At 44.4% G+C, this 16,284-nt stretch overlaps 1 protein-coding gene across 2 annotated transcripts in view; it reads left to right on the top strand.

The window, feature by feature from the left end:
• IL5RA (interleukin 5 receptor subunit alpha) overlaps positions 1-16,284 on the top strand; it is a 128,088-nt gene that overhangs the window by 45,654 nt on the left and 66,150 nt on the right. For both annotated transcript variants that reach the window (XM_086936858.1, XM_086936859.1), the window contains exon 3: positions 11,791-11,932. In XM_086936858.1, coding sequence (XP_086792984.1) covers positions 11,791-11,932 — 142 coding nt within the window. The remainder of the gene's footprint in view (positions 1-11,790; positions 11,933-16,284) is intronic.

Below are 16,284 nucleotides of genomic sequence, written 5' to 3'. Positions count from 1 at the left end.
TTCATAACTTCAATAATTTAGGGGTCCATTAGGATAACGGGCGGAAACATTCCGCCCGCCACCCTAACGGAGATTGGGACCGCCCGCCTAAAGGGCGGGGGTCCCGACATTGGCATTAGGATGCGCCCGCCACTGTGGCGGGCGCATTCCTCAAAGTAACATTGTGGCGGGCGGTGCTCACTGCACCGCCCGCCACAATGTGAAAAACAAATGCACGCATTTGCATACTCGAAGCGGCAGGCACCGCGCGGTGCCTGCCGCTGCGATTATGTAAATGCAGGGGGGTACCACAGGTACCCCCCCGTGTGCCACCCCCCTTTGCCCGTCACTCTGGGGGCCCATAGGGGCCCCCCAGAGTGAAGACCGCATGCCTTTCCGTGGCGGCATTGCCGCCACGGAAAGGCATTGAGAAATGCCTATTCTAATATGGATGGCGGTGTCTGATAGACACCGCCACCATGTTTTCCCTTTTCCGCCCCGGCCGCTATGCGACCGGGGCGGAAAACAGGCGGGCGGTCTTTCCGACCGCTGCGCTCCCTCCGCCATCGTAATATGGCGGGGGGGAATGCAGGGAAGGATGGCGGGCGGATTGCCTCCGCCAGGGTGGCGGTGGCCACCGCTACCCTGGCGGAGGAAATCCGCCCGCCATCCTAATGGGCCCCCAAGTCTCAAACTTAGACCTAAAACTGATATACTAACGGGCACTTATAAATAATGTATACATAATCTGAGTGTGGACAACAATGTTAATTAAGCAACTTGTTACATTGTAATAGATATAGCTTAAGATGCAGTCTTTTGTAAAGACAAAATAATGTTTGTGTTGTAATGAGTGCACTAGATGTGGTATGAATTCTTGACTATATAAACCCCCATGGTTGAATTGACCACAATATATATTCAAAGCAATTTCCCCTTGAGAATTAACATTAACATTATCTCTAACAGTTTATTAATTCATTAATAGATTATAAATCTAGATTAGGTAGAAATACCTCAGGACTAATTGTTATAACTCTCTACTTTTTAGTTTTCAAATAATTTGGTAATAATTTTCCCATTTCATTTTGCCCATCATACAATTTGACTTTAGCTTTTAGTACAAGAGCATATGCATTTCCTATGTTTTTTTGTCAAAGTCCATTTTATCCATTGCCAATTCTTCAAGTAGTTTTATTAAAGAAGTAAAATGTGTTTTTATATGAAGGAGTTAATTTTAACTTCCCTTTGAAATACTTATTAGAGATCTCTTTTAACGTGAGACATAATTTATATTGAAATCCCTAGCAAAAGCCTCAACGGTATCCCAAGTGAAGTATACAGACATATCTACAACTCAATTTAGTTTAAAATATTTCTTTAGCGAAGGCTTGAAATTTAGATACAAATTACACATCATTCAACAATCTAGTATTGAACCTCCATTTATGCTTTTTCTTTTTTGAAAGATAAAATCAAAATTAAATATTCCTAGTACATGATCTGATAATAGGATATTTCAAGTTTCTGAGCATAGAAGGCAGCCATATTTGAATCAATCAATTCTAGAATTAAATCCATGCACCTTGGGGATAGACAAAAATTCACAAACACCTGCATTATGTATCCTCCAAGTATCAGTGAATTCCCTTTGTGAAGCAACTCTTGAAAATGTTTTTGCATCTTATTATGAACATACTTATATTTGGATTTCCTGTCAAGAAATAAGTTTAGTATTTGGTACAATCACCCCCTCCTAATACATTGTTGTCCAGATGGTTATTCAAGATCATATTAATTATTCTATATATATAAAAACGAAAGTATGTCTGTTTGTCCTTTATGCATTACTACACCATTCATCCGATCGCCATGAAACTTTGGGAAGTTGTTGAAGACACTCCCGCGAAGGTTTCTGGCAAAAATAAATAAATAAAAAATAAATTGGTAAAAGTTTCTGGCAAAAAAAAAACTAAACAAATTGTTAAATATCGTTCCCCCGGCCCCCAGCGCACTCATAATCTTTCCAATACTGAACGTTTATAGTTTACGGTACGACTCGCTTTTGCAATGACCATCAACAAAGCACAAGGACAATTGCTGCAAGTGTGTGGACTATATTTGGAGAATCCGTGCTTCTCACATGGACAACTGTATGTGGCCAGCTCACGCGTCAGAAAACCTTCTGATTTATTCGTGTATGCACCAGACGGAAAAACAAAACATACCGTGTATCCACAAGCACTCGAATAAATAAACAGAATTAAAACAACACTTTAAAATGTTTTCCATATTAAAATGAATAAGTTTCAATAAAAATGACACAATGTAAATTGAATGTTATCATAACAAGTTTCCTTAAATGTCCTTTCTTCTGAGATTGCAGCAACGTGCGACGGTTAAGCTAGTAATATTATAAAAAGAAATCTCAGGATTCATTGGGCTATATGTATATACTAATAGAATGTATCTGCCATCAGAATGGCATGAGATGAAGATCAATTTTCCTTCTGAAAAGCTCCTGTATTAGAAACATAACCCACCCACTGTTGATTAAATTTCATCATCTTATTTACCGACAAATAGGATTCTTGAAGCAGTGCAATGTTAGTCTTAAATTCAGATTAGTAAGAAATAACTATTTGTCTCTTGATAGTTACCCAGACCTTACCCATTCCAAGATGGGCATCTAACCATTACATTAAGTCAACGGTCAAGGAAAATAATAAAAGTAAAAACCTTATATCAAATAGATGCGTTTAGCCACAGCACGCACAGGAAATAAAATGACACTGTTAAAATCTAGTTTGCGACATCAACATTATCAGCGCCATCTTGTCCCTTTTCAGGCTCATATGTGCGCGTAAGTAGCAGCCATTTTAAATGCCATGGCTTCTCTGCCCACTGCCGATAGCCAGCGCGTCTCTCTCTCTCCCTCTAACCTCGCAAGCATCCCCCCACACGCTGACAGCCCCCGCTCTCACATGCTTGGGCCATAAACCTCCCCTTCAGCGCAACCCTGCCTCGGAGCCACATCCCGTTCCCAGCTAAACACCTCCCTCCATCCCTTTCATGATCTTGTATCCTTTGATAAACCCCACTTTCCTCTGTGCCCGATTGTCCTGCTCATTCCCAAGCCGCCACCTGTCCCTGCGGATGCAGTTTATTGCCCCCATACAGTAGGTAGCCTCTCTCATCAAAGGATCCACAACCGATCAAAGCCCCCACCCCATGAGATCCGATCAGCCGCACACTCGGCGGAATGTCCAGCTGCGCGACAGTCATCACCTGTTGAGACCGGGGTGGGGACTTCTACTGTAAATGTGTGTGGGAACGGGCATGAAGCGGGGATTCCGAGGATGTCTTTCCGTACATCAAAGTAATTGCAAGAATGTGCCACATGTAATAAACTGCAATAAAGACCATAAACCTGTGTATAAGAGGCCAGGCCTCAGAGATGCGGTTAGAGCACCTCGAGAAGATACCCTGTTGTCTGATTTGATGTGTTCTGCTCCATCGGAATAAACTCCTGTTTCCTGCCTTCCAGTCTCCAGTGCCTGCCTCTTTGTTTGATAGATTCGAATGGTATGAGAGGCGGTTAACGCCGGGCAATACTTGAAGGTTCTTGGTCGACATCGGCTCTACCTTTTTCTACAACACCACCTGGAGAAAAAAAGAGAAAAGGAAAGGATAAATCCCAAGTAAAGAGAATGGCACTAGATAAGAATAAAATGAGAGACAGTCAGGAGCCAATAAGTTCTGACAAAAAAATATACAATTAAATAGAAAAGTTTTGAAAGGAAGATGAGAACCACTTGAATAAACAGCACACCTCACCTCCAGCCACTGCCTATCCACAAAAGCCAATTAAAGACTTGTGACCATCACTGGGGGGCATCTACCCAAAATAACAAGTCGCAAAAACATGAAGGAAAATCAAACATATTCAATTAGATATTACAAGAACATAACTCAAGGAGCATTCTATGATCTATCCATAAGCATAGTCAAATAATGAAACATATTTATATGACAAATATGTAATACATCAGTTCTAAATATGCATATATTCGCTATCAAATTTTATACTATATTCTCTGAGTGTCTGAATATCCTCATGCATTATAGTTTCCCAATGTGAGTCTCTCTAATCAAACAGGGATCAATTCAGCCATAAAGTGTCCTCCATTGCCTCAATGCTGATCTCAAATCCAAGAATTACTTATAGCTGTCAGTTGTACTTTTTTCGACATGCTTTAAACTAAAATCTATTTCCTGAACAGATAATTTGTTCCCCCTCCTTTGTCGCCATCATCACCTTCATGAGAACAGTATACTCTAAACAGAGCATTCTTAAAACACTATCGGCCACATGCATCATAGTATGGTTTTGCGATTCCTTATTTGCGATTTTTAGCGAATCGCAAATAAGGAATCGCAAAATGGGATGCATGATTTTAATCGCATAATATTTGCGATTCGGTAAAAATCGCAATTTTTAGCTAATCGCAAATATTATGCGAATTCTAATTTGCGATTTCGCTATTCCCATTGATTCCTATGGGCCAAAAGGCCCATAGGAATCAATGGGAAGGCATTGACATTTTGCGAATTTCAAATAGCGATTCGCAAAATGTTAATGCATTCCATGGGTGCAGTGGGGGTCCAAAGGACCCCCCCTGCACCCCTGAAACTTATTTTAAAGTGCATGTTTCACACACACATGTCCTAAGGACATGTGTGTCTGTAACATGACAGTGTGTAAAATGCAATTTTGAACATTTTAATACTTTTTCGCAAATTACCACGAGGTTCACCCTCGTGGTAATTTTCACCCCCTAATTGCGAATTCGCAATTTTAAAAGCAATCATGCATTACTTTTAAGGAATCGCAAATTTGCGATTCCTTAAAAGCAATCGCATTTTTGGAATTCGCTAAAAATAGCGATTTTGACAAAAATGTTTGATGCATCCCAAAAACCTATTTAGGAATCGCAAACGGCCGATTTTACCGATTCGCACCGTTTGCACTTCCTAAATAGGTTGATGCATGTGGCTGTTGGTTTCTCTTTTCTGTTCATCAGATGTAATGTGTTACCCAGATGATGAGCTATGTGGATGTTAATGTCATTTGTATCTTTGAGGCCTAACAATTTGGCTAAGACACTTTTCATAATGGGCATAGCATCTTCAACCTCCGCCTCATAAGGCAGATCATGCTCTTTAAAGTTATTTCTTTTATTTCTTTTCTCCCAATTCTCTGCCTGTCTACTAGGGATTTTGATTTCGGGTTCTAGATTAGATAGTCTCTGCACAACATTCTCTGCATTACTAATATGTTGCTTTATTTCTAAAATGTGGTTATCCATGATATACCATTTATCATATTTTATCAGAATTTTTCTGTTTATTTCCTCCATGAATGGGCTTTAAGCTCTAATCACCTCTAATAGGGCTTCCATGGTTAATCCAGAAGTAGGTTTCATAGATGAAGGTGTTTTTTGAACCCTTTTCATAGGTAAATTACCAGCTGTGGTGCTTTCTTTTCATGCTGAAAACATGCCAGAGGGTGGTGAAACTGATTTTGGTGCCATGATTTAATCCATCAACCTGAGGAGAATCAATTTTCATTTTGCATGCAGAGTGGTCAGAAAGGTGACTAATGTAAAGCTTCCGGGATGAAAGCACATCCCTACTGATACATGTATTCTTCTTCTCCCCCTGCCCCTTTAAATAAAACAGGAGTTAAAGTAAATGCTCTGGCATAACAATACTTCTAAAAACCTAATAGTCTGCAAACATTGAACAGAGACAACACCTGCATATTATAATGTAGGCATATAGTTCAAAATACGACGAGTCAATAATACATCCAAGCTGAAAACATAAAAGCGTTCATTTAAAGTCATGTGTGCCGACTTTCAGCTGCCTGCGTGGAAAGCTAACCAATATTCTGCTGAAGAAATAAATACTTTCCTTTCCTGCTAGATGAATGATATAATAGATTATTTGTAACCATGCATAGGTACTTTCACAAGTTCTAAAAGTGAAAACTCAAAGAAAGTGTTTCTTCTCTGATGATAAAAAGGAAGCACATCATGGCTGACAGAAATGGCTGACAAATTTGATGTCATTTGTAGAATGAACAATACCCCAAATACTTTCTTTTTATAATAACTGCTGTTGAAAAAGAAGCATGAATGAATTAGTGACTATTGTGACCTCAGCTTCATCTCATGCCATGGATGCCTCGCATTCTTTGAGCAGAAGGGCAAACTACAAAATAAATGTATGCTTTCAGCACAGATCACAACACTTTCAAGGAGTTAGAGAAACGATAAATTCAAAGCCCCATACATCCTGAAGAAAAGAGCTGTCATGTTGGCACCAGCATGGAGCTGTCCTAGGATGCAGCCATCTTTATCAGCCTCCAAGCCACACCCCCAAAGTATGCATTTCTTCCTGGAAACACCTGCCCATCGCTGCTCACTAGCACTCATTTTGAAAGGACTCTCACTGAGTGTGCTGGATTAGAGAGAGGAGTTACTCACAGCCTGTCAGGTGAACATTTGCGCCTGCATAAGGTCTGTAAACCTTTGTCCTTTCAGGCAGAATAAGTGGTGTAATTTCCCTGAACAATACAAAAAAGTGATGGATGGAATGCTTGAATTAATATCAACCAATGGTAGTCACTCAGAGCCGCATCACAATCCATCGTTATTTTGCACACTGTGCCACTTCAGGTTGGACCTAGCCATAGGCAAATCAGTCTTGACCCTGCTCCAATGGAAACAGCTCAGCCTCAAATGCAAGGCCAGGTTCTCCCAAAATCAGAGCACAAGCACCCCAGAACCACCTTCGATCTTATTGGGGCTCATGAGGCAGGTTTAGCTTGGTTCTAGTTGCACAGCGTGCATGGGACCCTTGTCTGGGCACATGCATCCCACTTGGATCGTCACTCCGTAGTATACAAAAAAGTGATAGATGGTGGGATGTGCGTTCAGGTGCATCTCTGCTCACCCTCCAGCACCCCTGTAGGCTGTCTTGCTGCTCCGAGTGAGACAAGACAGGCACCACTTGCAGCTGGGCCCAATCTAGGATGGAGTTGTATTTGAACGTTTTGAAAGTAATCAAGGGCCTCATTTATAAGGTTGTGCATCACTTTTACTCCGCCGGTGTGTCACTTTTAGTGACGCACCAGCAGCGTAAAAAATGTGCCTTGTTGCCCCATATTTACAAAGTGACGCATCTAGGTAGATGCGTCACTTTGTAAACACCTGCGCCACATTATACCTGCGCCAAGTGTAATGTATGCAAGGGGGGCGTTTTGACACAAGAAAGGGTCATGGAAGTGACACAGTGAAATCTATAAGATTTCACGGCGCCACTTCTAGGACACAAATGCGTCAATTTCTTACGCCTGCCTCACAGCAGGCGCAAGACTGATGCAGGCCCTTTCATATGGGATATGCCCCATGTGAAAGGACACTTTGCTGGAGTTGCGTCACTTTTGCAGCATATGCAGCAATGCGTCACTTTTGCAGCATACAGATATGTCAAAAATACTGACTCATCTGTAATCCTTGCGCCATGATGCGTCATACTGTAAATATGATGCATCATTCGTGTCGCAAGGAGCGCACAGTGAAAAGTGAAGCATCGCGGTTTTCACGCAGCGATGCGTCACTTTTCATAAATAAGGCCCCAAGTGTCTCCTAGTGCAACATGCCACAAATGGGAGTTACTTTCATAAAATGTTGTTACACTAACGAGTGAAGACAGTACCTTCCTGGCACAGATGGAGCCCACCTCTTCTGGCACTTTTTTAGGGATGGCTTGTGTTAGAACTGGCTTTTTCTGGATGGCTAAGGCTTACGCCAAAGCCAGGCAGAAACCACCATTCTAGTCAGGGCAAGGGAGTCACACGCCAAGATAACCCCTGCTCACCCCCTTGGTAGCTTGGTACGAGCAGACAGCCTTATCCCGGAGGCAATCTGTAAAGCATTTGCGCACGCACACAACAGCAACAACATTCTAGACACACCACAAAAGGAACTCCACACAAGGTTATATAAAAATAACTTCTGTATTGTCAAAACACATCAGATAGTAATCACACAATATACATTGTGCCAATTGGCACGGGCAATATTCACAAGGGATTATTTACACCAGGACAGGGCCACGTGGGCCACTGTCAGAATCAGCACTTAGTAGAAATAGAATATAGGATATAAAATCACTGTAGCACAAATTAGCAAGTATTGCACACAACCAGTAACTACTGGTAACAGGTAAGTACCACCTACGCAACCCTAACCACCTTAGGAGAATGTCACGCAGGGAACCAGGACCTCACTAGGACCACCTGTACTGGAAAGAACAACCACCTAAGTATCACAATACAATTAAGGGTATATGCAAGAACGCATTACACATGATGCATCACAACATTCAGAGGTGTAGGGAAGGAAAACACATGATGCATAAAACATACATTCAGCGGTGTAAGAACAAGGCACATGATGCATCAAAACAAATTCAGAGGTGCAGCACAGGAAACATACATGATGCATAAACCAACACATTCAGAGGTGTAAGACCAAGTAAGACACATGATGCATAAAAAACAATCAGAGGTGCCAGACTCACTAGGACCACCTGTACTGGAAAGAACAACCACCTAAGTATCACAATACAATTAGGGGTATAAGCAAGAACACATTACACATGATGCATTACAACATTCAGAGGTGTAGGGAAGGAAAACACATGATGCATAAAACATACATTCAGCGGTGTAAGAAAAAGGTACATGATGCATCAAAACACATTCAGAGGTGCAGCACAGGAAAAACACATGATGCATAAACCAACACATTCAGAGGTGTAAGACCAAGGAAGACACATGATGCATAAAAACATTCAGAGGTGCCAGACCACAACTCAATAGCGCAAAAAACACATGATGCCTAAAAACACATTCAGAGGTGCAATAAAACCACACAATTGCGCAAAACTTACATAAGCCACCACCTGTGGCAGTCTCTAGGCCAACTGGCCTTGTTGGGGCTAGGACGCCCTGTGTCCCAATAGCCAGGGTCCTAAACGGTGCTGCTGCCCACTAATTGCTGGGCAGCTGGGAATCAATAATGATGGGCCACGTGGGAGCCACACAGGCTCTAAACAACTGGTCGCCCCTGAGCCTCTCTGGGCTCAAAGCAAAGAAATGCGCTTGGGAGCCTCTTGGGCTCTAAAAGTTAATTGTGGCACCTGAGCCCCTCGTGGGCTCTCAAAGACAACTGTGGCACCTTTCTGTGGAAGTCCCCCCTCTGGGGACTCGAAAAGAGCGGAGTGCCCCGGGGCCCTGCCTTTAGACGCTTCACGCGCTCTTAGCGCTTCCTGCCGCTTCTGCCGTACTTTAGAAATGCCCCACACTGCGCTACGCAAGGATCCAGGCAATGGGCACCCCTCTTTGAGACTTCACTGTCAAGGCTTCTCTGATGCCTGGACTCACCAGGATTCGGGCCGGGCGCAGTATCTCCTTGCAGGCAGAAGGTCACTCGGCGCTTCGGGGACCCACGGGACAGCTTCTCCGATGTAGGGCCTCCTCGAGCAGGTCACGAGCGATGGGCCAATTCCAGCGCGGCCCTTGCGGCGAGCCCCCAGTGACGTTGGAGCTTCTGCGGGCGCCTCGACCAACCAGAGCGCGACTCTCCGGGACAGGCCCACAGCAGCAGCCAATCAGAACGCGACTCTTACCGGCAAACCCTCTGTGGCAGCCAATCAATGCGCGGCCCCTCCGGTGCTTTCTCCGCGGCTCGGGGGATGCAAACAGTAGCTTCTGATCAGTTTCAGGCCCCCGGGCCGCGGCGGTGAGATGCGGGCAGATTATTAAAACACGCCCAGAGTTAACAGGCCGATCTTGAAGCCACAAATCCTCGCAGGGGATTATGTGGCCCTGGGGACGCCCACGGTCTCACGGCTACCACCACACACGTGCAGATGAGCACATCGATCCCCCAACATGGCAGCCGGTTGCAGGCAATTACCAGCGTGGCACTCTCGCTCGGGTCAGAGAGCAGCCAGCGCGCTACACGGGGCAAATGGCGGAAACTCTGTCAAACAGCCCACGATCTTGATGGCACACAGCAGCTTCAGGGGGGGGGGGGCACATCAGAGTCTTTTAGTCTTTAGCAACCTTTCTGTCCCTGGGTTGCAAAACAGGAGGCCAGCTCTTCTCAGGCCCTTGGAGATTCAGAGACACAGCACACAGCAAAGTCTTTGTAGGTCAAGCAGGCAGGGTCAAAGCACACAGCAAAGTCCCTTATTCTCCTTAGCTTCAGATGAACAGCAGAACAGGTCAGCCCTTAGAGCACACAGCAAGGCAATCTTCCTTCAGTTCTTCAGCAGTTCTTCTTCCAGCAGAGGTTCCTCTTGATTGTAGAATCTCATTTTCTGTTGTCAGGGGTCCTTCTCTTATACCCCTAAAAGTCTTTGAAGTTTTTGTGCAAGTGGGCCCTGAGCCCGGTCTGAACCAGTTCTGGGTGTTGCTGGAGCACTTGAGCTTCCTGGCTTCTCCCTTCCTTTCAGTGTGAGGGGCAGAGGTGGCAGCCGCCCAGCAGGAGGTGGAGCCACCATTGTGGCAGGCAGGCACAGCCCTATTCACTCCCAGGTGCTATCTCCCCCCACCACTCTAGTTGCAGATGCAGTCATTCAACCACTGGCTGACTCAGACAACCTCCTAGGGGCTCCCCAGCCCCTGTCACCCTCAAACCAGACAGTCAATCCACAAGCAGGCCCAGGCACACTCCTGGAGCCAGGCTCCAGCCAATCACACGCCAGGCACAAATTACACAAATATGCCAACTTCTAGAAGTGGCACTTCTACACTAGACACAATCATTCTGCATATATCATTGCGCAGCATTCAATCTCACGAGTTCGCACATATCAAACTCGACCCTGCACTCCCCACACATCAGAAACTACCCTGGGCATACATTTTCCCCATTCATTCCTATGGGAGGGCAGGTCACTCTCACCACACACACACAGAGAGCTCACGCACTTTACACTGTACCACAGTGAAAAAGTGCGCAGAGGCCTAAAATCAACAACACCAGGTTCCAGAAACAGGCTAGGAAAAAGCAAAAAGTTTCGGGGTGAACCTGCCAAAAAGGGCCAGGTCCAACAGCTTGCAGTAGCACACTCAGAGCGTATCGGAGAGGGAAGAGAGAGCTGTGCCTTCAGCATTAAGACAGACCTTGCAAAAGATCAAGTTTGAGTTTATTTTAGTTTGATTTATACATTATAGAATTTTAAAAACTGATACACGATCATGCAGTTACCTATAAAGAAATGACTTATAAAATATATAAAAAACTATATGAACCTTACAAGTGTCTACAGCATTCCATCAATCAAAGATAGAGAACTTCAATGTACATGCCAAAACTCTGAAGCCATCTAATTTTTATTTGATTTTGATTTTAAAAAGGTCTGCAATGTGCTAGGTTTTCCAAATCTCATTTTGGCAGGGCACCAAATGAGTGCCCTGATTTCTTCAGGTGAACTAACTGGCCTACCATAGCTGGTCAAACTTATATGTGAAAGGAATGCCAGGTCTATATATTGTATTGTTGAGAGAGGGCACTTTCGCAGCCATATAAGGAACAATTATTGGAACTGGGGGATGTGGCCAGAAAACCATTAGAATGTTGCTTTTTTAGTACAAAGTACAAATGATGCCTTTTACTGTTTCTCACTGATTCCAACATTGAAATTATGTATTGTCTACCTTTGAATTAGTACGAAACTCTGCGTAAAGTGAACAAGCAAACGTTCGCTCTGAACGAGGGTCTCTCTGCACGTGTCTCCACCGTTCTATATACAAATGGCACATTCAGGGAGAGAAGTCAATGGGCTGAGGTCCGGCTCCCACCTCATCCAGGTAAGAGGCTGTCCGCCATCTTTGAATGTTTTAGCGAGGATGACGTGCAGTTACCTCAGTGACCAAGCACTATAGAAAATGTATTAATTAGATTAGAACATGATCTATGGGCGCATCTGCGGTTTAGCAGAATCCTCTATGTGGATATTTTAAGAAAACCCACAATAACTGTATGCTTTTTCCTAATATGCTTGCTAAGCAATGTCCTCTGACAAGCATTGTCACATGTCAACAGAATGATTTTTTTAAATTACAGTTTAATGTTAGGAACATAAAAAACTGTGCTATTCATATTCTGATTGGCTAGTGGTGTTGTGTCTGCGAGACACGTTCTAGTGTCTCAGCCGACACAGAGTTCTCAGCCACTCCCTTTGGGGAGTGGGCACACATGCACCCCACGCGCATCCATCACAGGCGTCACGAGTGACGTGAGCCTGTTAATAAAAAGGGCCCAGGTGCACGTGCTCTGGCCAGTTCTAGTGACCACCTACACTGAGTTGGTGTCCTCATTCATTGTCATGTGGGCCTAGGGCCCACTACACAACAAGTGGTTCAATATTAAATGCTGGCCAAAGCATTCATTACCATTTAACACCCACACGGTGAGAACTAAGATTGTTCAACACAGTGTCTGCATTTTCTGAATAATTGAACCCCTCCCAGGTAGTGACATGAAGCCCTACCCCACCACCGCAACCATTTATTCTGCGTGAGTCCAACCCCTCTGGATAATATTGTGTTGTAAGTCGGGCACTTAAAATGTTGAGGGCCAAATTGTGTGACAGGGTTGACTAAATTATGTGGCATAATGAGCCACATTTTGTGATAGTATAACGTCATTTTTGATTATTAGGTCGAACCTAGCCAGCGCTTGTGCTGTCTCTTTGGGACATGTTGTATATATACTTTGTGGGTTTACAACCCGCCCATTGCTTTTCATTTGTTTCTTTCAATGTCCTTTAAAAATCCTTGCTTCCAAGTGGTTAATCGTTCCTATTTGTCCCTCATTTTCATTTTTTTTTTTTTACAGAGTTTTATATAGCGCGAACTTGACCCAAATCGGGAATCTGAGCACTTTACATAGCCCCAGTTATGTTACATGAGAACACACATTATTTTTTTTTTCTTTTTTGTTAGGCACAGGGAGATTAAGTGATTTGCCCAGAATCCCAGGATGTTCAGCGTCATTGCCAATACTCAAACCCAGTTCCCGAGATTCGAGGTCCACCACCCTAGCGGTTAGGCCAACTCCTCTTCATTGGTCGTTCACTCCCAGGGACCAGGTCCCCATTACTTCTAGACTCCCATCTGTCCCATTTTAACAACTGTAAAAGGGACAACCTTTTCCTTTGTCCAAGAGCACTCCACATGAGCGCTCAATGTTTTCAGACGCATTGAGCTCTGACTTCCGCTTCTGCAAACAGGGCTGTAATTCTTGTTATCCCCTCACATTTGCTTTGCGCCATCCCTTCTTCTTCTGACACACCTGTGTGATCCCAGAAAGGGTGCATGTTGCCTGGAGGATGGGCTCCTCTGGATTTGGTAATGTTTGTGCTGACTGATATGCCGTTGCTGGGGCAGTGTTCTGCTTGTCATTTCATTCTTGCAAAAACCAGGAGGGAGCCAGTGCGGTATTCCTGGAAGTTCAGACCACAGTCGAGTTCCTGATCTTTCTGCGTCAGATTACTGAGTTCCTCATCCTCACAAGCTCTGTCTGTAGCACACGCTCATTCACATGCCTGCTTCTCAACTGGCACAACCGTTTAAAATGTATTCCAAGACTATAACTGAATTGCTTGGACAGGAAATAGAATGAAATGTGAGCTGGAGACTGAGGGGGTAGAGCTGGGGCTGTGCCTGGCATGCAGACTCTGCACTTTCTGCACAGCGCTGCTTCTCCTGGACATGCATGTTTCCCTTACCCCTCCCTGCACACTTTTTTTGCCCTCACTCACCTGTTCTCCTGTCTGCACACCTCCCCTGCCACTTTTCTCTCTGCCCATACGACGTTTCCCCTTCCCCACTCCTGTCCCTTACCCCCTACCTATGCCCGGTCTCTTCCCATTCCTCCCCGGCTTCACCTCTTTATGCCTATGTCTCCTTTAAATACATCTCTTTGCCCTAAACATTGCCAGTGCTCTTCGCAGTCCCCATAATCTCTGAACTCTTGCCTTCCTCCTATCAGAGAGCCTACAAGGTAGCTCCCACTGCCCTTCACGCTTTCTGTGCCCCTCCTGTCCCTGTCTGCCACCTCTCCCCTTGCTCTGTGTCTGCTCACTGCCTGTGCCCATCTTACCCTTGCCTGTCATCTGCCTGTGCCTTACCTGCCTCTCCGCGGGTTGACCTGCTCGGTGGATCGTTATCTTTCATATCTGCCTTTGCCCCTCCGGTGTCTCACTACATGTTCTCTGTCTGTGTTCCCCCTCTTTCTCCAACCCTGCCATCCTTGTTTCTTGTCCCTCTGTAGTCTGTGTTGTTCTTTAGCAGTTTGCTCTAGTGGCACTCTGTCCCTCCGGACTCTCTATTCCTTTTTTCAGTCCCTTGTCACTTTTCATGACCCGCTATTAGACCACCTCCCTTTCTCCCGCCGAGTTGCAAACTTTCTCGGAACTCCTCGGAGTCTGCATGCATCTATCACACTAGTAAGTACATGCTATTGGGATTGTTATCTTCGCGCTCACTCGCGGTGTAACTGGCAATTGTTTTTCATACTTTGGCGAGCATGGAGCCACACGCCTGACTTTCACCCGGTGCATCCTTATTTTTCACTTCCGTGTCTCGTAGTGGAGGCACTTGCATGTTTGCATCCACTATACTTCTTTCTTTTCGTTTTTCCACCGTTACCCTATTTGAAGTCATACACATTTACTTTGGTTTATAGTCACGCCCGATTTTCGGCATTTTTCAGCCTGTTACTTCACCATTCTGCTGCATGCAGTCATTTCTTTTTGTTACCTCCGTTTTGACTTATTGATTACAGACAGTCATTCTGTTTTCGTTGTAGAGTATCCCCCTGACGATGGGCTCCGCCCGAAATGCATTGGGTTGTGTGATAATGAACACACCTACAATCATGCACGTTGTTTTGGATACAAAGCCTGAGATGTATTATTCTTAAGAAGATATCAAGATAAAGATATTCTAATAAATCTGGAAAGAAGATAACACTTGTGTGACATATACCATTGTTGATCATTGGATTTATTGAATCAGACCTCTTGGTCTCCTCAGAGTTGTGCGCAGGGGTGTTCTCTCCCTAGGCGGGAGAGCTATTTCTTAGTGGCATCTTTCCCAGAATTCTTTGAAAAAAAATGGCCTCTGACCCCAGAGTACATGCTTGTTTGTACTCATGATAACACTGTCTGATAATATTTCACATAATTAGTACCTGTATTATTACCAAATGAAGCAATAATCACTTTTCCGTCTACAAACTGGGATTTACATACCTTTCCGCCTCCAATCTGAGATTTAAATTACTTTCCAATCTGGGACTTGTGTTACTTTCCGCCTAGACATTGAGTGACACAGAGTGGCTGCAGTCGGCCATTGCTTGTGCTGTTTGGAACCCATCAGGCTCTCCCGCTCCTGCCTGCATTGAGCCCCATGGAGCTTGATCAATCCGACAAAGTGAGTGGGACCTCAAACAGGCACAGCAGATGAGATGATGGCTCCTTCAGTGACTAGCGCAGCTAGAATGAAGGGATACAGACTGAGAAGTGACCTGGAGCCCCAGAACCATACAAGCTGTCCCAGCTCCTGTAATCTTCACTTTATGAGTACCTAATACCATTGATCACCACATGAATGAGCAAAAGCAAGGCAGAAGACTAAGAAACAGATGTACGACCATTGTGACTTGCTAGTCGCAAATTGCGACAAATTGCAAGTCGCAATTTGCAAATCGCAAATCACAATGTACAACAGGGTCAGAGACACTGTTAGCAATTCTCAATAGGGTCGCAAATTGCATGCCTCATCAGTATTCATGAGGCACTCGCAATTTGCGACCCCATAAGGAAGGGCTGGCCCTCCCAGATATGGTGGCCTTCTGGGCTCAGCAGACCTCCATGTCTGGGACTGCTTCTCAATAAAGCAGTTTAAAAAAAAAATGCAGTCCATTTTCCCTAAAGGAAAATGGGATACATTTAATTTTTTAAATGAAACGTTTTCGTTCCATTTTTTAAGGGCAGGCGGTGGCCCATGGGACCACTGCCTGGAAGGGACGCCCTTGGAATGCCCCTTCCTATTTGCGAGTCGCAAATCTTAATTAGCGAGTTGCAAATAAATTGTGACTCTCTAACTAGGGTTTGTAAATGGCCCTTTTACTTTTTGCATGCGCAAACAGGTCG

This window comes from Lissotriton vulgaris, chromosome 9 (genome assembly GCF_964263255.1).
Source record: "Lissotriton vulgaris chromosome 9, aLisVul1.2, whole genome shotgun sequence".
Classification (NCBI taxonomy): Eukaryota; Metazoa; Chordata; class Amphibia; order Caudata; family Salamandridae; genus Lissotriton; species Lissotriton vulgaris.
The sequence above is the reverse complement of the archived record's forward strand: the minus strand, read 5'-3'. Positions and strand labels throughout refer to the sequence as shown.